At 37.7% G+C, this 27,410-nt stretch overlaps 1 protein-coding gene across 3 annotated transcripts in view; it reads left to right on the top strand.

Moving 5' to 3' along the window:
* Positions 1 to 27,410, top strand: part of LOC101892653 (troponin C) — a 519,923-nt gene that overhangs the window by 480,445 nt on the left and 12,068 nt on the right. Inside the window, exon 1 of one of the 3 annotated variants that reach the window (XM_005177582.4) lies at positions 13,287 to 13,413. The exons of 1 other annotated variant lie outside the window; for it this stretch is intronic. In XM_005177582.4, the coding sequence (XP_005177639.1) occupies positions 13,393 to 13,413 (21 nt within the window). In that variant the 5' untranslated portion in view covers positions 13,287 to 13,392. Of the gene's footprint in view, positions 1 to 13,286; positions 13,414 to 26,869; positions 27,151 to 27,410 lie in introns of those variants that run through there. One more of the 3 variants, XM_059131006.1, reaches the window with a different exon arrangement.

Raw genomic sequence — 27,410 nt, 5'->3', positions numbered from 1 at the left:
TGGAGACTCCCTTAAGCTTGTCTATGGAGACTCCCTTAAGCTCGTCTAGAAGACTCCCTTTAGCTCGTCTATGAAGGAAGACAGCTTTCAGCTCGTCTATGAAGGAAGACTCCCTTTCAGCTCGTCTATGAAGGGAAGACTGTCTTCAGCTCGTCTATGAAGGAAGACTGCCTTCAGCTGGTCTATGAAGACTCCCTTCGGTTGGTCTATGACGGAGGACTCCCTTTGGCTCGTCTATGAATACACCTTTCAGCTTGTCTATGAAGGCCCCCTTTAGCTCGTATATGAGGACTCCCTTCAGCTAGTCTATAACGACTCTTTGGTCTTCCAGTTCCCCTATAAATACTCCTCGTTTATGAAGACTTTTTGCTATAAAAAAAGAATCCTAAGGTCCCTGAAGAGTTTTTTTCTATAGAAAATAGATAAAAGTTTTTTCCGACCACTTTCAGTCAGGGACATGACAACACTAGAACCCAGCGTATACACACGATCAAGAAAAGCATCGCAAAAACCCTTGAATCACCTGTTACATGTCGAATATGTGTGTGAGTGTTGTTGTCATCTAGTACCACCGACACGCGATGTCATTCACGCGACAGAAGAGTAGATAAAACAAAAAAAAAAAACTACAACAACAACAATACCAACAAATAACTCATTCACCATCGCAATAATGTAGTCGCTTGCGTTAGAATGCCTCTTCGTTGTTCTTGGGAGGATTTTCGCATTTTGTTTCTTTTTTTATTCGTCCACCGATCTAATAATAGATTGATGCCGCACTAAGAGATGCGTGTAGTTGGGAGTACCTGACAAGTATCGAGATGTAGTATGTATGTTCGGATGTATGATTGGTTATAAGGTACTTGGTGGTGTTTCCATGATAAATTAGAAAAAAAAAATAGAAAAAATATTATGTTTTGTTGTATTGTTTAATGGTTCAAATCTTTTAATCTTCGATGATGTTTGTAAAGATTATAGGGATTAGGGGAGGTAGAAATATGTATGTATGTATATGTGTGTCAAAGTAGATATGATGGAATGATGTGTCTCTGTAAGCAAGAAGGCGAATTTAAAGTTTAATTCCCAAAGTAAGACCAAATTGATGGAAATGGAAAAATTGAAAATATTTTAAATTTTCTATATTGAAAAAATATACAAAAAAAAAGAGAATAAAGAATTTTTATTTTTATACCCTCCACCTTGGAAAGGAGGGTATATTAACTTTGCCATTCCGTTTGTAACATCACCAAATATTTGTTGTAGACCACATAATACTTTATTCATAATCAGCATAAAATTCTATTTATTTAAGGATGTCCGTCTGTCTATCTGCCCGTCTGTCTGTTTGTCCGTCTTTTTGTTTGTCAGTCTGTCTCTGGATATTACGATACAGCCCTCATTATCCGACGTAGAACGCCAAAATTCAGCAGAACAATTTGTATTGTATCTAGGATGGTTGGTATTGAAAATGACATATATCGGTCCACATTTTGGTATAGTCCTCATATAACGGTACCTTCCGATATTCGGTATTTTGATGATTTTTGCCACATTTTGTTCACGAATTTGTCTGAAAATTGGTATTTGTAGGTCATAAGGTGTCCTAGTTCGTATGGCGAAACATTGCCATTGAAACATTTGTCTAAAAATTGGTATTGGTGGGTCCGAATGGGTTCTATCATCTTTGGCGAAACATTGTATGTATAGGTCCACATTTTTGTATAGCCCCACAATAGCGGTATTTTGCATATGTCTAAAAATTGGTATTTGTGGGTCATAATGGGTTCTAATGTTTCCTTACCCTAAGGTGGAGGGTATTACAAGTTCGGCCAGGCCGAACTTAATGTTTTTTAAATTGATTTTTTTTTAATATACAGGGTGAGATAAGAACCTGCAACAAAGTCAAACGCCATAATTTTTACATGTTTTTTTTAATTTTTTTTGAATGAAAGCAAAAAATATCGGAAATAGCATCAACTTTTAGAATAAGTTTAGATTTGTTCGAATTGGTCACCTTTGGCACGAATTATGGCCTTTAAACGGCCAATGAAACCGTCACACGCTGCCCGAATGTTGCTCTGCGGTATTTTGGTCCATTCCCGGCGAAGCGGTTGCTTGAGGTGATCGACACTTTGATATTTTTAAGTACCAACTTTGCTTTACAAAATACCCCAGACACAATAGTCCAACGGATTGGTATCCCGAGATTTTGGTGGCCATTTTAATGGTGCCCTGGAAATGAAGCGAGGAACCTCATTTTGCAACCATTCTTGGGTGGGGCGTGCTGAGTGCGATGATGCTGAGTCTTGTTGGAATGTCCAAGGTCTACGGCCAAAATGTTTGCGTGCCCAAGGCTTTAATACACCCTCCAGAGTATTTTTCCCAATAATATTCGGCATTTATTCTGATTCTACAGTCGATTAATACGAGCGGAGAGTGACCATCGACTGTTATGGCGGCCCACCATCACCACGGCCGGCTTGAAGCATGAGTTTTGGTGGTCAACCGAAGGTCCACATTTCCAACTGAGCTCATTGGCAAGTAAAAGCGATCTTTTTGTTTTTTTTACAAACTGCTGGACAACGAATATTTTCTCATCGGAGATAATCAAATTCGACAGTTCAACACTTTCGGCCAAGCGTAGCAACTTTTAAGCTCTTTTGAATCTACTTTCTTTCTGTTGCGGTGAAAGTTCTTGGATTTTTTGGAATTTCAATGGCTTTATCCCAAGCTCATTTCTCAATATTTGTCGAACGGAAAATTGCGATATGTTCAGCTCACGAGCCATTTTTGGGCCACTGCAACGCGGGTTTCGATCAAGTCGCTTCTTTAATTTTCGAATTATTTCTGCTGATGTTTCTAAGGTGATCCCTACATTGGGCGCCATTTTGGATAGAAAAATTCTTCTGCTTCATGCAGCAATTTTTTATAGAAATTTATCAGTGACTTATGGCTAACTTTTCTGTAGACAACGATTTTTAAGTAACTGTCATAAAAAATCCCCAGGGACATGGGGCAAGACTTTTCCATTGAAAAACATGTGCTCACTTTCCTGAGCAATATTTTTTTTTAGAAAAAAACTTGCCTTAGGCTCCTAAGGATTTTTCTCCATAAAAATCCCTCAGGTTCAATTTTTTTTCTCTATATAGAAAAAATTGAGCTCAGGTCCCTATGGCCACCTTTTTTATAGAAACAATTGAGCTCAGGTCCCTGAGTTGATGCGGTGTAAGTTCTTGCACTTTTTTGAATTTTAATGGCTTTACCCCGAGATGGTACGAGACACAAAAGATTTATTCCCATAGAAATGCTGGAGTGCTCTACCGATAGCCACTTGTGGTTTTCCAGCCAAATATAAAGAAATCACACTATCACGCTTGAATTCCATCACGAATAACTTTTTTTCTGGAGAATTCTCACCAAAATGCTTTTGTGCGCTTGTAAACAATATAATGAGCTGTCACTGGAATAATTTTAACAGCTGTCGGACGAGTGTCTTAGAAATGACAGCAGTCGGAAATTGGTTGCACTTTTTCCATCTCACCATGTATTTAGTATTGGAATAAAAATCCAAATACTTCCTTTATGATATTTAACATATTTTTTTTCATATTCTTATAGAAAAATGCTTAAGAACAAACCATGGTAGAAACACCAGGGTAGAAACACCATAGGCGAAAATTACAACAAAGTAACTTTTTTGGAAACTTGATATGTCAAAGTTGTAGTCAGGGCGAATTGTTTTGAAGTACAAAATTTTGGGCAAATTATTTTTCCAACAAAATATTGAATTAAAAATTTTCAAAATTGTTGTTTTTTCTATTACAAAAGCAAATATTCAAAACATCCAACATCGATTGAAAGTAATGCTGAAGCCGCTGCATCTTGGTTTGATTATAGCACGTTCAATACAACATTTTTGAAAATCACAGAGACTGGAAATGGAGTGATCGCCCATAATGCGTAGTCTCCAGCGCGCCAACGAAGGACATTTGCGATAATATATGTCCAATCGTTGTTATCTCTTCATCATCCTTACACAGCATGCAGTCTTGGTAACGTTGGCAACGTTGATTTCATATTCAACAGCGATAATGTTCTTTGCAAGAAAATATCCGAAAATTAGTTTTGATGCTTTAAAATTTGGTTTTGTGGTGGTTCTGGTAGGGTGTACCCTTTTTTCTTTTGCTACATCGTCAGCTTTCTCGCTGTAGTGACATGCTGCCTAAAAGGTACTTTAGGGTATATTTACTCCTCAGGCTTACTTAAGATTTGGATCAAAGATTGCAGAAGATACAGGGGGCTGAGTCTACTGTGAGTCCACGCATATTATTTGCTTAGCTATGAAATGTATAGCAAACAGGAAGTCTTTTATTTATAGATAACTTTAATACATTCGAACAATTTGAAATAAAAAAATTATCTCAATATTTAATCACACCCCAAAAATTGTCAATGTTTTGTTCCCCAAACCAATCCAATATGCTTTGGAATCATTCACCTTTCACTGTTGAAGCCCTATAGTGTATAACATAGTTGAAAATCCGTACAAATAAGATGATGAAATTCCATGTATCGGTTTATCTCCTATATGAAATTGATTCCCTGTTTCACTTATTTCAAATATCTACGAATTTCAGATCTCCATATTACCTATGCCTACCATATGTTAAATATACACTTTTTCCCTCATACTCTATAAAAACGTAACATCTCGATTTTCTATCAATAGCATTGTTAAAGTTTGAAATCATGCAACAATTTTTTATGTGTAAATGAAGGCGAATTCAAATTACAACAATTTTTTGACATATCAAATTGATACCAGCTGGCCTGAAAGGGTTACCTTGTAATTCTACCATGGAACAAACATTTTCCAATGACTGAGAATAAATAGAATATTTTTTTTTTTTTCAAAAATTACAATTTTTGCCCCCACAAAGTTTTTGTTTACAAATATAGCTGTTTTTGTAAAAAAGAAAAAATAACAAAAACACCAAAATAAATTAAAGAAAATCCACTTGTTGATCAAATCGTGCAGTTTGAGGTGCTGCATTGAATGCCTCTTTGGCCTGGGCTGCCAAGAAAATGGACAGACAAACGAAATGAAAAGTCAGCAGAAATTCGTTTAATTATTTCAATTGCCGAAATAAAAAGGGCAGCAATTGCCAAAAAACACACACACATACACATGCCTGCAAATACTCTCACACACATACACCCAAAAATTCACACACACTATCATACAAACAGAAATAGAAAATTTGCTTAAAAATAAATTGCAAATTTTTCAGCAAATGACTACAAATGATATGAACAACAGCTAGAAAAAGCGGAAAACGTCATTTGGCCCACCGGTCGGTACGACAGCCATCACCCCCAGCAACCGCCGCCAACACTAAAGAGGAATTCAAAATTTGGTAAAAAAAAATCTGAAAAAATAGTGAAAAACAAACTAAGTGAATTTGAAAATGAAAAACAAAAAAAAAAGCGCAAGAAAAAAATTGATGTTTGTTGTGGCCACTCAACGAAGATAAATTGAATTCTTGGCAATAGTTTTGTTGCCACTTAGAGACAGTCGAGATGAAAAACAACAATATTAGTAAATTTCCGTTGATTTTCCACAGAGAAAATCGTTGTTGAATTGGGGTCTTTTCTCAAAAAATTCTACTGGATTGAATTTCTCTTTAGGAAAAGTTAGCGGACTTCCGATTTTCTATTGAAAAACTTTGAAGAATTGAGATTTTTCTCAGAGCAATTTAGTTTTCCATAGCAAAGCTAACCCGAATTGAGTTTTTCTACAGAAATCTATCGTTGAATTGAGGGTTTCCATAAAAAATATCGATGAATTCAAGTTTTTCGTAGAAAATATTGCTGAATTTAGGGTTTTCTCTGGAGAATTCTTGACGAATATTCCACGATGTTTTCCACAGAAAATCGAATTAAGGTTTAGTTAGTTAAGGTTAAGTTTCCAAAAAAAAAAAAATTGAATTCAGTCTTTTCCACAGGCTTTCCCACAGGAACCCCTAATTAAAGTTCCTTCATTTCGTCTATACGAAAAGAAACGACCTTCCTTTAGCTTTTCTATGAAGACGACTTGCCTTCAGCTTTTCTATGAAGACGACCTGCCTTCAGCTTTTCTACGAAGAACGGACCTGACTTCAGCTCGTCTATGAGAGACGACCTTCAGCTCGTCTATGAGAGACGGCTGTCACCTCGCATATAAAGACGGTTGTCAGCTCGTCTATGAGAGACGACCTTCAGCACGTCTATGAGAGACGGCTGTCACCTCGCATATAAAGACGGTTGTCAGCTCGTCTATAAAGACGACCTTCATAGCTCATCAATAAAGACGACCTGCCTTCAGCTCGTCGACGACTTTCAGAGCTCGTCTATAAAGACGACCTTCAGAGCTCGTCTATAAAGACGACCTTCAGAGCTCGTCTATAAAGACGACCTTCAGAGCTCGTCTATAAAGACGACCTTCAGAACTCGTCTATAAAGACTCCCTTCGGCTCGTCTATAAAGACGACCTTCGGAGCTCGTCTATAAAGACGACCTTCGGAGCTCGTCTATAAAGACGACCTTCGGAGATCGTCTATAAAGTCGACATTCGGAGCTCGTCTATAAAGACGACCTTCGGAGCTCGTCTATAAAGACAGCCTCAGAGCTCGTCTATAAAGACAGCCTCAGAGCTCGTCTATAAAGACGGCCTTCAGAGCTCGTCTATAAAGACGGCCTTCAGAGCTCTTTTATAAAGACGGCCTTCAGAGCTCGTCTATAAAGACGGCCTTCAGAGCTCGTCTATAAAGACTCCCTTCGGAGCTCGTCTATAAAGACGACCTTCAGAACTTGTCTATAAAGACTCCCTTCAGAGCTCGTCTATAAAGACTCCCTTCAGATCTCGTCTATATAAGGACGACCTTCAAATCTCGTCTAAATAAAGACTAACCTTCAGAGCTCGTCTATAAAGACTTCCTTCGGCTCGTCTATAGAGACTCCCTTTGGCTCGTCTATAGAGACTCCCTTTGGCTCGTCTATAGAGAATCCCTTTGGCTCGTCTATAAAGACTCCCTTTGGCTCGTCTATAAAGACACCCTACGGCTCGTCTATAGAGGTTTCCTACGGCTCGTCTATAGAGGTTTCCTACGGCTCGTCTATAGAGGTTTCCTACGGCTCGTCTAAGAAGACTCCCGTAAAATAACGACTGTCTGGTCCTCCAGTTTCGCTATAAAAAGAAGAGTTTCCCTTTCCTTGAGCTCGCCTATGAAGAATCTATGGATCTTTGATAGAGAAACATCCTCTCCCTACAGCTCGCCAATAAATGTATTTCCTGGGCCTTAATCTTGTATATTTAGAGCGAGTGTAGAGAGGAATGGATACTCTTTGGCCTATTATTTTGTCTTCGGAGAAAGATATCTGGTATTCTAGCTCGTCTAGAGAGAGAGAGACTCCTTGGCCCTATGGCTCCCCTATAGAGAGAGAGAGAGAATCCCTGACCTTTCACTTGGTCTATGGTGGGAGACTCTTTGGCGCTCCAATTTCTTTATGGATAAATAATCCCTGATATTCCATTTCGCCTATGCAGAGTTCCCAGTCCTTGCCTTAGAATAATCTATGGTGCTTCAGCTTTTTAAATAATACTACCAGGATATTCGGCTTATATATACTCAAATGGTTCTTTTTCTCATATTGAGAGAATTCCAGGCTACCAACTTTTTTTAAAGACTTCATGATCTCTATGTAGACTACTTTCCCTTATATTTCAAAAAAATCTCTTCTCACAGCCTAAGCTATTTTTGCTTCCCAACGTCATCGGCTGGCTGGGAAATACATCTTCCATGTGCTATGGAATATTTTCTCGTTTTCTTACTTCACACGACATTCTTCATTGCGAGTCTCAATTTTTTTTTCGTTTGCATAATTTATGACCTGCAATTCGTGAAATGTATTTGATCTACAACACGAATGAATAATCCAAAAGAATTCGCCCCGAAACATATTTAAGCACTTGTCTGCCAATATTTTATGGTTGCGACACATATCGCGTAATTTTCTCCTTAATGCTGTCATCGCATAAAACGAATACAATTTGTACCGATCAGCCGAAACAATTCATTCATTTGTGTGAGGCTATTGGTGCCCTCCTCCACCTCTTCTCACATCGATTCGGTGGATAATGGACTATTAGAAATAAAAGAGGCAGTTCTTGGCATTCTTTGCGCATTGTGTCTAACGTCAGAGCGAAACTATTTTTCAAGAACAATTCGTTTGACAATTATTGAAATTAATTTGTTCGGTGTCAAGGCTGATGGAAGGGTGATGTTTGGTTGAAGAGGGGGGAAATGTTCATGGTTGGAAGTGCAGAGGATGAAATTTTTGTTCATCATTAAAAAGTACATACACTTTCTCCACAGACTTTCATAATAAAATGGTTTCTTTGTTTTGATCCTCTCTAAACTTTTCCATTCAGATGGTATATTAATTTCAACCTTGGGCAGTCTTCAAAATTACCTATGGAAATAGTCCTCAAATGTCAAAGGAAAAATATATTTTCTGGTCAATGTAGTCATCTATGGCGAATCTCTCTTAAACTCGCTCTCTTCAGGTGTTCTCTTAACTATGAGTTCGTTTAACAATTTTTTTCTCTTAGTGCTAAAACCTCTCCCTACACCAAGTAGCTTTTCTATAACGACTCCCAAAGGCAGTATAAAAAGTCATATAGGGATGCTCTCTCTTTCCAAAACTAATTTTGTCTAGGGACATCATATTGACAACCTCTCCCCCTCCCTCAGCACGTCTATAAAGATTTTTTGCTAATCTATATTAGCTATCTTTACAACTCCCCCTTCAGTCTTCAATAAAGGCTTTCTTCCGATTCTCTATGAAGACTCGCTTCATGCCACCAATAAAGATTCATTTAAGAGATTCTCCTTCCCACCCTAATACACACTTGTTTTTATATTATCTGTCTCGACTCTGTCATCACTCAATTTACGTTGAAATTTCTACCCAAAAAATTGTTGCCATAAAATTTAGAAAACATTCAATATTTGGAAATAAGTAATAATGCCCGGAAAATTATTATCGTTGACCAAAATAAATAACTTTTACTTGCAAATGTTTATTTATAAGTCGAAAAATTTGAGAAAAAAATTGAATTTTTGAGAATCGTGTTGACAGTGGAATTTCCAATCAATGTGTGTTTACTTTTGGTAAAGAGCAACAAGTGAAGGAATTTCAAATTACACTGGGAGAAATAGAGGACGATACAAATAAACAATTTACGACGTCCTACAGCTCGTCTATAGAGACGACCTGACTTCACCTCGTCTATGGAAGACGACCTGACATCAGCTCGTCTATAGAAGACGACCTGACTTCAGCTCGTCTATAGAAGACGACCTGACTTCAGCTCGTCTATGGAAGACGACCTGACTTCAGCTCGTCTATAGAAGACGACCTGACTTCAGCTCGTCTATGGAAGACGACCTGACTTCAGCTCGTCTATGGAAGACGACCTGACTTCAGCTCGTCTATGGAAGACGACCTGACTTCAGCTCGTCTATGGAAGACGACCTGACTTCAGCTCGTCTATGGAAGACGACCTGACTTCAGCTCGTCTATAGAAGACGACCTGACTTCAGCTCGTCTATAGAAGACGACCTGACTTCAGCTCGTCTATAGAAGACGACCTGACTTCAGCTCGTCTATAGAAGACGACCTGACTTCAGCTCGTCTATAGAAGACGACCTGACTTCAGCTCGTCTATGAAGACGACCTGACTTCAGCTCGTCTATAGAAGACGACCTGACTTCAGCTCGTCTATGGAAGACGACCTGACTTCAGCTCGTCTATGGAAGACGACCTGACTTCAGCTCGTCTATGGAAGACGACCTGACTTCAGCTCGTCTATGGAAGACGACCTGACTTCAGCTCGTCTATGGAAGACGACCTGACTTCAGCTCGTCTATGGAGAGACGACCTGACTTCAGCTCGTCTATAGAGAGACGACCTGACTTCAGCTCGTCTATAGAGAGACGACCTGACTTCAGCTCGTCTATAGAGAGACGACCTGACTTCAGCTCGTCTATAGAGAGACGACCTGACTTCAGCTCGTCTATAGAGAGACGACCTGACTTCAGCTCGTCTATAGAGAGACGACCTGACTTCAGCTCGTCTATAGAGAGACGACCTGACTTCAGCTCGTCTATAGAGAGACGACCTGACTTCAGCTCGTCTATAGAGAGACGACCTGACTTCAGCTCGTCTATAGAGAGACGACCTGACTTCAGCTCGTCTATAGAGAGACGACCTGACTTCAGCTCGTCTATAGAGAGACGACCTGACTTCAGCTCGTCTATAGAGAGATGACCTGACTTCAGCTCGTCTATAGAGAGACGACCTGACTTCAGCTCGTCTATAGAGAGACGACCTGACTTCAGCTCGTCTATAGAGAGACGACCTACAACAGCTCGTCTATAGAGAGACGACCTACAACAGCTCGTCTATAGAGAGACGACCTACAACAGCTCGTCTATAAGAGACGACCTGACTTCAGTTCGTCTATAAGAGACATCAGATCTGACATCAGTTCGTCTAGAGAGATGACCTGACTTCAGCTCGTCTATAAGAGACGACCTGACTTCAGCTCGTCTATAAGAGACGACCTGACTTCAGATCGTCTATAAGAGACGACCAGACTTCAGCTCGTCTATAAGAGACGACCTGACTTCAGCTCGTCTATAAGAGACGACCTGACTTCAGCTCGTCTATAAGAGGCAACCAGACTTCAGTTCGTCTATAAGAGGCGACCTGACTTCAGCTCCGTCCGCTCGTCTATAGCGACTCGCCCCTTCAGCTTGTCTATTGAGACTCCTTCCTTCCTTCAGCTCGTCAATTAAGATTCCCTCCTTCCTTCATCTCGTCTATTGAGACTCCCTCCTTCCGTCAGCTCACCGTACACCGTCCTTCCGTTCGTCTATTGATATACTCTCCTTCCGCTCGTCTATTGAGACCCCCTCCTTCAGCACGTCTTTAGAGACGGCATTCAGCTCGTATTTAAAGACTCCTTCTGTTCGCTTATAAATAATTTTTTTCAAAAACTTTTCTGGATAAAATAACTTCTTTGGACCTTTTATGGCCCGAAGACCTTCTCTGGGGTTCTGGAAGACCTTTTTCAGGTCTTCGATAGATAGAAAACTTTCCTTAGGTCGTTTGTGGATAGGAAACTTTTTCTTTGGATTGAAGACCTGTCTGGAGAGAAAACCTTCTCTTTAAGTCCTCTCTGGGTAGAAAACTTCCTTTGGATAGAAGATCTTTTTATGTGTTCTCTGCATAGAATACCTTCATTAGATATTCTCTAAATATATATTTTTCTTAAAGTCTTCTGTGTAAAGGAGACCTTCTTCAGGTCTTATTTGAACATAAGACAGCTTCAAGATTTTCTCTGGATAGAAGACCTTTTGTATTCCTTATCTGGAAGAAGGTTTTCTTTAGATCTTCTCTGAATAGTACACCTTCTTTGGGTCTTCTATAGTTAAAGGACCGTCCTTAGGTCTCCTCTGAATAGAAGACCTTCTTAAGGCTATATCTAGATAATTGATCTTCTATAGGGCTTCAATGGATAGAAGACTTCCTCTTGATCTTCTCTGGGTAGAAAACTTTCGTTTGATCTTCTCTGGGTAGAAGACTTTCTTCAGAACTTCTCTGTGCACAATACCTTATTTAGATCTTTTTTGGATAAAAAACCTTTTTCAGGTCGCCTCAGGTAGGGAAGAGAGATCTTCTTTTAGTCTCCTCTGGATAGGAGTCTTTCTTTTGATCTTTTTTTTGGATGGAAGACCTTCCGATGAGAACCTTCAGTAGGATTCCTCTGGATAGAAGATCTGTTTTTGTTCATTTCTGAATGAATAGCTTCCTCAGGTCCTTTCTATGAGGAAGACCTTCTTTAGTTTTGCTCTGGATAAGAAACCTCTTTTGTGTCTTCTATAGTTAAAATACCATCTTCTCTGAATAGAAGACCTCCTTCAGGTTTTCTCTAGACCTTCTTTAGACGTTCTCTGGGTAGAAGATCTTATTTTGGTATTTTCTGTATGGAAAACCTTCTTCAGGTTTTCTCTAGAAGGGACACTTTCTTTGGACATTCTCTGGATAGAAGACCTTCTTTGGATGGAAGATCTTCTTCATGGCCTCACTGGAAGGAAAACTTTATTTAGGTCTCCACTGGTTAGGAGATCTTCTCTGCGTCTTCTGCAGTTAAAAGACCATTCTTAGGTCTTCGCTGGATAGAAGATCTTTTTAAAGTCTTCTCTGGGTAGAAGACCCTCTTCAGGACTTATCTGGTATAAAGACCTTATTTTTTGGCCTTTACTGGAAAAACCGCCTTTTTCAAGCCTTAGAAGACCTTACACAGGTCATCTAAGGTCCTTCAGGTTTTGAATTAATGAAATATTTTCCAGACCCAAAGATGTTTCTTTGTTCCCGAATCCTCTCAACAAACTTTTTCCCTGGTGTATCAAAAATCTCAATTACACATTTTAAATTATTTTAATTATTTCCTCATCCACAATTTCCCCGAAATTCTGGCATAACTAAAGAGAGATAGAGAAATATATAATTATAGTGGATTTCCAAAGTAAACAACATTGTGGTCAAATTATGCCATTTATTATGGCCGTCTGGTTGTCTTTGCGCTGGCCAGATTTATTTCAATTATTATTTGGCTCTTACAGTGGTGTTTATTGTTCTTAGTTTCTAAGGTATTTTCTTTGAGGCGATCCCCAGCCCTCTACCCCCCTCTCACAGCGCTCTCTCGTTAAATGTGTCATGTCAGTCATCCCAAAAAGAAAATAAATAATATTCTGCCGGTTTCACTCCTCCCCCTCATTCATTGTGGTTGGAAAAGTCCTACGTCATAATGGAAAACTAATACAAAACCGACTGTGAGCGGCATTACTAGAACGAACAATTTGAAATGAAGACGACTGCCAGGGAAGAAATGACTAGATGATATTTTAGCTATGGACCGTTGTTGTTGTTTTTACTGTTTTTGTTGTTGTTATATATTGTTTTTTCCTCGATAATTATGGATATGCTATATTAGTTTGCAAGTATGTCGAAGCCATTTGCCTGGTGTGGTGTGTGTCTGTACGTGTGTGTGTGTATGGCGATCTTTTGTTTTACTTTTGTATCGGCAGTAGCAGTAGTAGTACTGGCCAAAATAAATTATGGCTTACCTCCATCAAGCACATCCAGTCAGCCAGTTTAGTTTTGTCACTAATTCGGAACGGCAAATAACCAACACCTCCGAGCTATCAACCTACCTTCTTGAGAAGTGCTAAAACTCATTTTTTTTCTGATTGTGCCCCCAAGTGAAAATAAAAGCTATTCAAAATGACCAGCTCCAGTATTATGGTAAATAGTAAATTTGCTTTTGGAATATTTTTTAAAATTGGAATGCAGAATGATTAAAAGGATGTGTAATGCTGTAACAGAGTTTTAAAAATGTATCCCACAAGACTGAAGTAAAAAAATATCATAGCTAAAATTATGAGTGCTGAGAGTAATGGGACTCAAATATTAATTGTATACTTTTAAGACAAGTGGCAAATATTGGATAAATTCATAGAAATATAAAATAATATAACAATATTGAGGTGCAAATAATAAAACCATAGAAAATAAAGTGAAAAATAACTCAAAATAAAAAAAAATAATTTTTGAGTAGAAAATATATCAATAAAATGGGGAGCTATATTGTAAAAAGTTCCAGTCATGTCTAAAATTATCAACATCGACAATCAATATTTTATTTTTCCAATTTCCTACAAAGATGTAGATTTAAAGAGTTCAGAAGTAGGTCAATATCTATGTCCTTAGCTTAAAAAAAAAAAAAAATAAAAATAAATAAAAATAATTGAAGGGAAAAATTCAAGAAGAAACCAGAAAGGGTCGTTCGAGCCTTCCTTTCCAGGTCTTCTACAAACTGAGTGTCTTCTTGAAGCCTTCAATGCACTATGGGTTTTTTTACGTTTATTTTGGCATAAACTCTAATTTCAAAGCTATTGAATTGAAATTTGGTTTGTATGCATTTTTTATGCTTCCAAGATGACCTACCAATTTTCATATGATTTGGGGCACTATTTCTTATGTAGCTGCTATATAGCCGGTCTGGCCTATTTGACCCAACTTTTTTTATTTATGAAGCTGTTGAAGTGAAATTTGATTTGTATTCATTTTTATGCCCCCAAGATGACCTACGAATTTTCATATGATTTGGGGCACTATTTCATGTAGCTGCTATATAGCCGATCTGGCCGATCGGCTATGATGATTTGGAGAAACATACTGCTCATTCATTACAATAATTATACTTTTGCTAAGCCATTTTGAATGTTTAGTTTTAAATCGCTCTAGTTTACGGATGCACTTTGGCAAATGCTTTTTTATATAATTAACAAAATCTTTCACTTGTTTTGATATCAAACGCATTTGGTCTTCATTTAAACTGATATTATTGATATTCTGTAACACATATTTCACAAGTGCATCTTCTGAGCGATTGTTGCTTCTCCAAATTTCAATGAGCGCTGCATGGACAAACACATGTTTATCTGCAAAACACGTGTTGGCACAAAATAGAACAAAAAAGGCTAGTTACTCATTAATTAAAACACTTTTGTTAATAACTTGGCATTTATACCTTTTTGCAATGCTTTGTCATTCACAACACAACTACAATTTATAGATTTTATATAAAGCTATACATAAACGAAACAATTCACAGTATTACAACAACAGACAATTATGACAAAAAGGGCACCTCGTCTTAATTTTACATACCTGCACTAACGTTTTCCATAATTACACATTTTATTTTTTTCAATTTTGTCAAATCAGAAGCACTTGAACTTAGCTGATCTTTACCGCCAGTTGTACCAAAACAAAGTGACTTTCAAACAGCTGACTTTAAAAGCTCGCCAGCAAAAAAGGGTTGCCACCCGTATTGATATTAAACATTTTTTTTTCTAATATGGGTATCTACATTTAGGAAATCAGTTAAATTTCAAAATCTGAAACCAAAAAAAAAAAGAAATGACTTTATGCCAAAAAATCATGCTTTTTACCCATAGTGCAATGGTCAGAAAACCATCTTTATATATCCTATAGAACGAAGACCTGCTCATCTAGGGATAGCAGACCTTCTTCAGATCATTCATGATTAAAGGATTTTTTCCAGGGGTTTTAGTGATTTTGAAATAGAAAACAGTATTCAATTGTTTGTTGAATGCAATACTTTTTCTGAATTTTTTAAGGATAGAAATCGCTTTTCAGCCCTTATTTTTTGGGAGACCGTCTTTAGTATTTTAATGGATAGGATACCTTAAGGTAATCATTAGATGGAAAACTTTCAGATCTTCTATGGATACTATATCACCTTCAGGCCTTCTAGAGCTAAAAAATACTTTTTTTAAGTCTTCCATGTATAGAATACTACCTTAGGGTCTTCTTCCGATAGAATAACGTTTTTAGGTCTTATTCAGATCATTTTTGCTTGTTTGCAGGTTCTGTATAAATAAGTGACTCTTTTGAGAACGTTTTCAGGTTTTCTGTGGAAGACCTTCTTCAAGTCTCTACGGATGGAAACTTTCCTCAGGTCTTCTATGATGATACGAAAATACGACCATATGAGATCTTCTATAAATGGAAGACCATAATCGAGAAACCCATATTTCAAGTTTTCTTCATTAAATCTTCCATAGAAAGATTTTCAAACATAGATGGTCTTCTATCCATGGAAGTCCTAAAGAAGATCTTTAACTCATAGAAGACCCGAAAAAATTCTACTAAAGTTTGAAATATGTCCGTAGAAGATCTCGTGGTCTAATAAAGGTCTAATACCCAGGTTTCCAACCATAGGAAATTTAATGAAGGTCTATAAAGTCACGAAGAAAGGCCTTTGTCGGCATAAAGAAGTTCTTCTATCCATTGACATGTACAATCCATTGTCATGTACAACCATTGAAGAACTGAAGAAGTTTTAACTATAGAACAACTAAGTAAGGGGTTATTATCCTTAGAAGACCCCAAAAAAAGTTTTCCATAGACAGAAGACCAGAAGAAGAAGTTCTATGTACAAAAGACCAATACATATTTATATTCTATAAATACTTCAGCTCGTCTATAGAGACGGCCTTTGAGCTCGCCTATAGAGTCGGCCTTTGAGCTCGTCTATAGAGACGGCTTTTGAGGTCGTTTATAGAGGCGGCCATTGAGCTCGTCTATAGAGACGGCCTTTGAGCTCGCCTATAGAGTCGGCCTTTGAGCTCTTCTATAGAGACGGCCTTTGAGCTCGTCTATAGAGACGGCTTTTGAGGTCGTTTATAGAGGCGGCCATTGAGCTCGTCTATAGAGACGGCCTTTGAGCTCGTCTATAGAGACGGCCTTTGAGCTCGTCTATAGAGACGGCCTTTGAGCTCGTCTATAGAGACGGCCTTTGAGCTCGCCTATAGAGTCGGCCTTTGAGCTCGTCTATAGAGACGGCCTTTGAGGTCGTCTATAGAGACTCGCCCGTTCAGCTCGTCTATAGAGATTCACCCGTTCATTTCGTCGATAGAGACAGCCTTCAACTCGTCTAAAGACGGCCTTTGAGCTCAGCTCGTCTATAAAGATGGCGTTTGAGCTCAGCTCGTTTATCGATAGCCGCCCATTTAGCTCGTAGGGAGCTAGGGAATCGCCATTCAGCTTGTCTACACTCCAGCTCTTTTTGACCTCCAGGTCGTCTATTTGAAACCGAGAACCGGCGTTTCTATGGTTAAACTGGGTAAGATATGATATATACACGCGAACGGATTGTGGAGAACCCGCAAAGACGATCTGTTCTTCTAGGATTTTATATCTTTTTTACATCTTCTCGAGAGTTTCTTTAGGCCTCCTTTCGATAGAAGACCTTCTTCAGGTCTTTAACGGAACGAAGACATTGTTTTTTTTTGGTTTTCTATGGATGAAATGCATTCTTCATGTCTTCTCTGGATATGATACCGTTTTAAAATCTTCTCTTCTACCCAGAGACCGTCCTCAAGTCTTCTATGCATAGAATATCTTCTTCAGGTCCTCTCTAGAAGGAAGAGTTTCATAAGGTCTCCCCCGTTAACATACTTTCTTTAGTTCTTCTATGGAAGAAAGACGTGTTTTTGGTCTTCTATGGATGGAAGGCCTTCTTCAGGTCTTCTCTGTATAGGATAACTTTGTTCAATTCGATTTTTTTCTGAAAAATTTGAAAAATAACTTCTATTCATGAAATATCCTCAGATGTTGTGTTGGACTTGAAAAAGATCTTCTATTCACAGAAGGCCAGAAGAGATTCTCCTCTCCAGAGATAATCAAAATAAAGTTGTCTATCCCTTCGCTCGGATTTTCGCTCCAGAATACATTTTTTATACAATTAGTTCTCAATACTTTTAAGTACCCTTTTGGTGCTCAACTCCATACTAGAAGTGACTCTAATGACAAATTTCACAATCCTAGCTGTATTCCTTTGCATTTAGCACCTTTCATCTATTTTGTACCCAAAAAGTAAAATTGTCCAGATTTTCAAGTCTTTAAATATTGTATTAAAGCGAATCTGCCCTTCTGTATTTTTTTTAATATTCAAATATGCTGTCCTTTGCAATGATTCTTCTCCCAAAAGTTGTCATTTCACTCCGCACACCTAGAGGTAGATTTTCTTGTACATTATAATCAAAATAGTTCCCGATTGGCCACATTCAACATTCGTTTAATCAATGAGCAAATCTTCTTAAATCTCAATTTATTAACGCAAATAAACTGAAAACATTGACCCCTCAATTAATAGATGCTTGCGTATGAGTAACGTGGATTACGATCGCCACGTTACTCATACGTCCAAAGTACAAATGCAATGAAGCAAAGGTGTTTGGCTAAAGAGCTAAACAACAAAAGAGCTAATCACGTTGAAACAATAAATAAAATTAGATAACAGAGAGAAAACGTGCTGCTTAAATTGTGTGGACATTGTTGAGAATATGAGCCAAAACATATGCCAGCATGAGGCATAACACGCACACACATACACAAACAAAACCCCTTTCAAGAGTACTTAATATATATTCTTTTTAAATATTATTCCGGGTGTGTTATTTTTTTTCTTATAGCTGTTTTATATATTTCCTAGATTGTTATTTTGTTGTTGCCAGCTACTATCGCATTGTCGTCAAAAAATGTCCCTCTTGAAATAAACAATAAATATTTGCGTGTGTGTCATTTTTTTTTTGGCTATGATACTTGGGTACTTTGTACCTCTTCTCTCGGCACATTTCAATTTCACATCCATATGCATATATATATATATATATATATATATACATATATATATATATATATATATATATATATATATATATATATATATATATATATATATATATATATATATATATATATGTACATAGTTTTGTGTGTTTATTCTAATGTTTACAATATGAACAATTTATTGCTGTTTGCTGTCAATTGCAGAAGCAAAAATAACAATAATAGTATTTATACCCCTGAAATTAACTAAAATTTCGAAATACTTGAATATTTGAAAATTGGAACAAAATTGTCAGGGTCAAAATAATTGGGCGGTGCTCTGTTTAGACAATTTTAACAAAGACTGCCGGAGGAGGAGGAGGAGTATGGTGCAACAGGTTTGCACGGACAGTTTGTATGCATGCCTGCAATATTTAATTGATTATGATGGATGACGATTTTGCCAGAATTTATATTTGTCTTGTTGTTATTCTGAGAATTTTGAAAGTCCATTAAAGAACAAGGAAGACGCGATTTGGTAAAAATACCCAAAATAGTCTGGGAGATCAATTGATTAGCGATTCTGAGGCCCCTTTTATAGAATGCCATAAATACCTAGTTTAGAAGCCCTTCGAGTAGAAGAATGTAGGGACCTTGTATAGAAGTTCAAAAGAGACTTTTATAGAAGCCCAAAGAGCCTGAAGGAGGTTTTTGGACTACCCATAAAAGAAACATGTTTTGGTAGGCCTCGAAGCCTTTTAATCAAACACCTTGAAATCGTCTAATGGAAACCCTGAGGACTTCTTTTAGAGGACCGAGGCGTATTCTTATGGTAAAAAAAACCCTGATGACTTCTTTTAGAGGACCGAGGCGTATTCTTATGGTAAAAAAACCCTGATGATTTCTTTTAGAGGACCGAGGCGTATAGAGGCGTGTAGATAAATAACTAGTTTAGAAGCCCTTCGAGTAGAAGAATGTAGGGACCTTGTATAGAAGTTCAAAAGAGACTTTTATAGGAGCCCAAAGAGACTGAAGGAGGTTTTTGGACTACCCATAAAAGAAACATGTTTTGGTAAGCCTCGAAGCCTTTTAATCAAACACCTTGAAATCGTCTAATGGAAACCCTGAGGACTTCTTTTAGAGGACCGAGGCGTATTCTTATGGTAAAAAACCCTGATGACTTCTTTTAGAGGACCGAGGCGTATTCTTATGGTAAAAAAACCCTGATGATTTCTTTTAGAGGACCGAGGCGTATTCTTATGGTAAAAAATGAATATAGCCTCTGCAATCTAATGATTTTGGATTCTGGTGTCTGTTAATGGATTATATTTATTATACCCTCTACCATATTAAGTTTCCGTTTGCAACACTTCGAAATATACATTTTAGATTCTACAAACTATATGTATTCTTGATCAGCATACAATTCTATGTCGATTTAGCGATGTCCGTCCGTCGGTGGAAATCACTCTAGCTTCCGAACGAAATGAAGTAGGCTGATAAAATTTTACGTAAATGTATATTATGTCCGCAGGACTTTTGGTATTGAAAATGGGTCCACATTTTGGTATAGCCCTCATATAACGGTGCTTCCCTATTTTCGGTATTTTGGTGATTTAAACGACATTATTCACCGGAATTCTTTCGAATTTGGTATTTAAAGTTCGTAATGGATACTACAGCCTATGACGGAAAAATGTCCGTGCATGTTCACGCCTTCGTATAGCCCTCATATAACGGCACCTCCTGATATTCGGTATTTTCATGATTTTAACGACATTATTCACTTGAATTGTTTCAAATTAGGTATTTAAAGTTCTTAATGGATGCTACAGCCTATGACATAAACTTGTCTGTGCAGGTCCCCACGTCTTCGTATAGCCCCCATATAACGGTACCTCCCTATATTCAATATTTTGATGATTTTAGCTATATTATTCACAGTTTTTTTTATAAAGTTTCGCATTTGAATATTGTAATGGCTTATGACAAAAGTAGCATATGCAGTTCCACGTCGTCGTATAGACCTTAATATAACGGCTATATTCGGTATTTTTAAGATTTAAACAGAATTTTTAATAAGAACAGAATTTTTAAATAACGTCTATATTCGGTATTTTTAAGATTTTAACAGAAATTTTAAGGGATTTTATGTTTTTGAAAATTGTCAAATTCGTTCCAAATGATGGAGGGTATTCAAAGTTCGGGCCGAACTTACAGCTTTGTTACTTGTTTTTTTAAATCTCATATAATTTTCTAATAGAAAATCTCTAACCTCGTCCTATAGAGAACCCGTGTACTCTAAAAAATAAAAATAAAAAAAGAATCCTTTAAAAATTCCGTTAAAATCTTAAAATTGCCGAATATAGGGAGGTGCCGCTATATAGGGGCCTATCCAAAGATCTGGAACTGCATTTGAAATTTTCTGTCATAAACTTTTTTTGGAAGCCATGAAGTTTTCTCATAGAAGACCATAAGTCAAATTGTCCAAAATCTTGTTGTACCAAACCCTAAAATTTTATAATAAAAACCCTGAGAACTTCCGACAGAGATACAAGAGGAATTTTGAAAGATGAAGACGATGATTTCTAATGCAATGCCAGTCCTAGAGAAGAATATCCAAGATCTGCGGATTGAGAACTTTGGAAGTCCATGGTCCCTTCAATGAGTATTATGCCTTTTTATACCCTCAGCCATATGGCTAGAGAGGGTATATTACATTTGATATGGCCAAAACGTGCCTCATCGAAATAACGATTTTAGACCCTAGGTATCTTTGGACCAAATTCGTTTCAGGACAGTTGAGGTGTCCGTCCTTCCGTGTGTCTGTAAGTCTGCTGCGTAAGATAACACCCGAAGTGGTATCCGATTTGGTATAAATTTGGTTCATCGTAATATTATTATCAGACATAGATCGACTTTGGAGATGGGAAATATCGGCCCACTCCTTCTGGTACAAGCCCCACTCCTTCTGGTACAAGCCCCACAAAAGGTCAACATTTTTATACCCTCAACCATAGGGCTAGAGAGGTTATATATATTATGTGATACGACCAAAAGGTGCCTCATCGAAATAGCGTTTTTAGATCCTAGGTCTATTTAGAACAAATCCGTTTCAGGACATTTGAAATCGGTCTAGTGATATCCGTCCGCCTGTCTGTCTGCTGGCTGGGCGCACGATAAGGGAGTATCTGATTTGGTCCAAACTTTGTACATCCTCATATTATCATCAAACTTAGATAGAGTTCGGAGATGGGCAATATCGGTCCAATCCTTCTAGTACCTCCCCCACAAAAGGTGGACATTTTCAAAAAATATATTTTTTGCACAGAAAGGGAAAAAACAATCCGATTTCGTTCCTATTTTGCAAATCCTAATATTTGCGTCAGGTACCACAACAATATCGGCCTACTCCATCAAGTACCCCCCCACAAACGGTCAAAATTTTGAATAATTATAACTCTTACAAAATTTGCAAAATGTCACCGCCCGATTGTCTACAAATTACACACATCGCAATATTTTTATTAACCCATGGTCGAGTGTGAAGATGGAATATATCGGTCCACCCCTTCTGGTAACTCCCCCGCAAAAGGGTCAAAATTTTGAATACCAATGAAGCTCATAAAACGCGAAATTAAAATTCGATTCCATTCAGACTTGACACATCTAAATATTCCCATCAACACAAGATCTGTTATAAATATAAATATCGAACCATTCCTTTTGGTACGTTCCCCACAAAGGGTCAAAGTTTTGAATAACCAAAAACGATTATAAAATCCCAAATAAGCATCCGATTCTCTTTATATTTTACACATTTCATTATTTCTACTAGCACAAGATCTGCTGTGAAGATGGTAGAGATCGGACCATTCCTTCTGGTACCTCCCCCACAAAAGATGAAAATTTTGAATATCCATGAAGCTCATAAAAAGCGAAATTGACTTCCGATTCCATTCCAGACATGGTACATCTCAATATTTCCATCAACACATTATCTGTTATAAAGATGGTAGAGATCGGATCATTTCTTCTAGTACCTTCCCCACAAAGAATCAACATTTTGAATATCAAAAAAGATTATAAAATCCGTAATAAGCATCTAGTTCTATTTATATTTCACACACCCTATTATTTCTGCTAACACAAGATCTGCTGTGAAGATGGGATATATCGACCCAATCCTTCTGGTACGTCCCTCACAAAGTGTCACAATTTTGAATATCCACATGGCTCATAAAACGCGAAATTGACACTCGAATCCATTCAGATTTGGTGTATCTGAATATTTTCATCAACACAAGATCTCTTTTAAAGATGGTAGAGATCGAATCATTTCTTCTGGTACCTCCACCACATTTTGAAAAAGATTTTGAAAAACCAAACGCTCAAAGAAAGCGAAATTTGCAGCCAAAACTATTCAAACTTCCCAAATACAAACATTTTTGCTAAGACAAGATGTGTTGTGAAGATGATATACATCAGAGAACCTTCTCTTATACCACACACATAATAATATAACAGATCTTTAAAAAAAGAGATATTTTATAAAAGGACAATCTTTTCAGCACTCAGCCCCAAAGAACTGTGAAATATACCCCTTGAAAAAAAAATTGAAACATTTTTAAAACTTCAAAAAATATTTTTTCTTCCATTCTTCTAAAAATAATTGTATTTTGAAAAAAAATCGAAAACTGTTCCTTTATACTTCAATTGTGTGTCAACCATCGGTCGAGAGGCACATTTCGCCATACAACATGAAACACATGGCTACATGATGCACATGGCATATGCATATCCATTTCCCTATGCCTCCCATGGCCTGCCTATGAGCTGTTCTAATATAGCAGCCAGCGGCATATTGATGCCTGCCTATTTGCCGTGGCTTTGCTATTTGTTTTCTTGTGTTTTTTGTTGTTTTTTTCAAAATTCATTTTTTTGTTTGTTTGGCTACCTACTCAACGTGGCGAATCGTCTCGCATAGGCGGTGGAGCGAGCATAAGTAGCAAAACGTTGGATTATAGTGTTTAACAAAATGTGCAATTTATTATTAAACATATTTGCATTGAAGTATCCCCAGGCGGGGCTGTTTTTGTGTTTTTTTGTCATGTGCTCATGTGGCGATGACGCGGCCAACAGAAAATAAAAATGGGAAACAAAAATTTAAAAAGAAAAAAATTAGGTGAAACCCTTCACCAATATGAGATTTTGTGTTTTTTTTTTGTGTGGCAAAATGTTTGAAAATTTCGGGCATCATGAGGATGACGATAATGATCAATGTGGTAGCTTTGGTTATCATAATGTGTGGTGAGGTATAAAAAGATTTCTTATTATTTTATGCTCTAAAGGGAAACAACAACAAAGACAATTTAAAAAAAAAATGCTTTTAATTACAAGACCAACATGAGAACATCAAAAAAGTCTATCATAATAATGGGAAGCATTAAGTTTTGCAGGCTTCATATGATGCTGAATGTGGCCAAAATCAAAAATAGAAATAGGAACTTGGAAGAAAATGCACAAACCAATTTTATGTCAAATTTTCTAGGCAAAATATACCCTCTGAATTCTTTCATACATGAAATTTCTTCTCGCATCATCTCAAGACGTCTCCCATAGAGAGAACATCTTCTACATGATTTCCACATAAAGAAGTCCTTCTACAGAATCTCTTATGATAGGAAGCCTTGCTAGGATTTTGCTGGTTTTCTAAAGAGATCTTAATAGATAGATGAACTTTTAGAGGACTTTTATAGAAGTCCTGCAAGTCTTCAAAAGATCTTCGACAGAAAAAAAACATTTTAAGGGACCTCCATACACAGAAGTTGCACAAATGGCCTTCTAGATATCTCATTTCTTCAAAAAGATACAGCATACTTTCCACAGGACTTCTGCAGACAGAGGTTCGCCTAAAAGTTGGTTTGTTAGGAGTTATGAAGAAAATCTGGTCCTTTTGACGGAATAATGAGTTAAGTTTTCAATCTGTCTGGAGCGTTTTTTTAATATGCCTTCATAATTTCCAGTATTTTACAAACATACTCACCCTACTTTACTTACGACTTTTCTAAAGATTACCATATTAGTGGCGCCCAACGTTGCGTCAGAAAATTTTAAAATATTTATATATTTTTATTTCTATAGAAAAACAAATTGATTTTTATAGGTCTTCTATCTATCTATCTATCTTCTATCTTTGCTTAGACGACAGTTGTAAAGAACATTTTCCGGAACAACTCTAGTTTAGTAAACACTCTTCGATTTCTTTTTCGCATTTTTACCAGAGGTAGGTCTTTTTACCCTGATTCCGGAAAAGTATTTTTTTCTAGTGGGCGGACCCGGGACCCCAGATTTTCGACCCGAAAGACCGGGTTCAAGACTCAGTCTAGACTCATATCCACTTACCCAATATAGGTATCGTTTGAAAAAAAATACCTATGCAACAAGATGCCACATGATCAGGTTACTTATAAGCGGTTCGGAAGTTTTAGTCAAATTGTTTGAACCCGGATTTTTTATAAAACCCCCCAAAAGTCGAAAGAAATTGATGCCAATTGTAGCTGACAATCTTACTGTTCCAAAATGCTACAATCTGTGCTAATACCTTTTCTGGGTCCAGAGATATGAGTCTTTCCACCCACATAACCCGATTCTAACAGGTCAAGTCCCCCAAGAAAAAAATAGTTTCCCAGAATCAGGGTAAAAATACATACCATTGGAAAAAAATTCGAAAAAATGGAAGACTTCTTACTAAACAAGAGTTAAGCGCATTTTCCAAAGGTCCTCCATTGATAAATGAGATTCCAGAGGTCTTCTGTAGGAGAAAGGGATTTCCCTTGTTAAAACATAAGCCCATATTGAGTTGTGTCTAATAAATCCCCCTAGTGAACAGTTTGTCAAGAGAGGAGTTTTAGAAGATTTTCGGAAGGCCTGCTATCTATAAAAGAGCTACAGAAGCTCTTCTAGCCATAGAAGAGCTTTAGAAAGTCTCTTTTCCTCAGAAGAGCTTCAGAAAGTCTTATTTTCATAGAAGAGCTTCAGAGGCTCTTCTAGCCATAGAAGAGCTTCAGAGGCTCTTCTAGCCGTAGAAGATCTTCAGAGGATCTTCTAGCCATAGAAGAGCTTTAGAGGCTCTTCCCGCCATAGAAGAGCTTCAGAACGTCTTCTAGCCACAGTATGACTTGAGAGACTCTTCTAGCCATAGAAGAGCTTCAGAAGGTCTTCTGGCCACAGTATGACTTCAGAGACTCTTTTAGCCATAGAAAAGCTTCAGAGGCTCTTCTAGCCATAAAAGAGGCTCAGGGGCTCTTCTAGCCGTAGAAGAACTTCAGAGGATCTTCTAGCAATAGAGGAGCTTCAGAGGCTCTTCCCGCCATAGAAGAGCTTCAGAAGGTCTTCTAGCCACAGTATGACTTGAGAGACTCTTCTAGCCATAGAAGAGCTTCAGAAGGTCTTCTGGCCACAGTATGACTTCAGAGACTCTTCTAGCCATAGAAAAGCTTCAGAGGCTCTTCTAGCCATAAAAGAGGCTCAGGGGCTCTTCTAGCCGTAGAAGAACTTCAGAAGGTCTTCTAGCCATAGAAGAGCTATTGATGGTCTTCTAGCCATAGAAGGGCTTCAGAGGCTCTTCTAGCCATAGAAGAGCTTCAGAAGGTCTTCTAGCCATAGAAGAGCTTCAGAAGGTCTTCTAGCCACAGAAAGACTTCGGAGACTCTTCTAACCATAGAAAAGCTTCAGAGGCTCTTCTAGCCAAAAAAGAGCTTCAGAAGGTCTTCTAGCCATTGAAGTGCTTAAGAAGGTCTTCTTGCCAAAGAAGAGAAGAGGCTCTTCTAGCCACATAAGAGATTCAGGAGGTCTTTTAGCCATCGAAGAGCTTCAGAGGCTCTTCTAGCCATAGAAGAGCTTCAGAAGGTATTCTAGCCATAGAAAAGCTTCAGAAGGTCTTCTAGCCATAAAAGAGGTACAGAAGGTATTTTATCCACAAAACGCCACAGAAGTTCCTTTATCCATTTGAGAAGTCTCCTGATGGACCTTCTTACACTGTAATACTTTGATGTGGCATAATAGTACTATGATGCTGCTGCATCTCATCCAAATGTTGCATGCGACGCTGCAAATGTTTAAGGTGTTTCACGGTCTATATACTAGATGTAGTTATTGTTGTTGCCTCGGAGGCCGTGGCTGATGTGGCTAACACAAAACAGCCGAAAAGCAACAAAAAATATTTTTATAGTTTTTGGTGTTTATTTGTAGTTCTTTACACCTTTTTTTCTAGCCAATGCGGTTGCTGTTGTTGTTGCTATTTTTTTTTTGCTAGCCACTCAAACGACACATCTTTTCATATTCATTCAAATTTGTTGTTGATTTTTGTGCGATTCTTTTTTTGGTTGTTGTTGGGTTTTGTGAATTTGGCGAAATTTTTGCGGTGGATGGATGCTGCGGCTGCTGAGGATGATGATGACGACGACGACGGTGGTGATGGAGATGTTGATGAACGGCACATAAGACAGGGGAGGATTCTCTGCAGCCGAGGAAAAAAGTTTTAAGCCTTTAGATTTTGTAATTGATTTAGTTCTTCTAAATCATTTCTCAGCGTAACAACAACTGTGCACCCACCAGCGCACCACACACAACACCGCAATCTTGGGCTTAGCAGGCGATAACGGCCACCAACGCAAGACGAAAAAACCCAGACAAAAGAAAGGCGAGCGTTGTCGAGCGAAAGAAAAGAGAGTTGCACAAACCGAACGCGTCTTGATCGCAGAGCAAACGCGTAAAAATCGTTAAATCGAAGTTACAGTTTTCGCAAAACTTCTCTAAAAAAACACAACAACAAAAATGGTTAGTGTTAATTTTAAGTTTTCGGCTTGTGAGAAATTCAAAATCGAATTGTCCTTTAAAATTCCTGAAAAAAAATATTTTGTGTGTATATTTATTTGTCTGAGATATTTTCAAATTTTATGGCTCATAATATGGCCATCATCAGCCACAGCCATAATCCCAGCCATTATTTGCTGTCATCCACACTTGGCCGCTGTAATTCTATGGCCAATATAAATCATAGAAAAAATTCCAAATCAAGTGAAATTTATGATCCCATT

Source organism: Musca domestica, unplaced genomic scaffold (genome assembly GCF_030504385.1).
Source record: "Musca domestica strain aabys unplaced genomic scaffold, Musca_domestica.polishedcontigs.V.1.1 8, whole genome shotgun sequence".
In the NCBI taxonomy this organism is placed as follows: domain Eukaryota; kingdom Metazoa; phylum Arthropoda; class Insecta; order Diptera; family Muscidae; genus Musca; species Musca domestica.
This window is presented reverse-complemented; position numbering and strand designations above follow the sequence as displayed.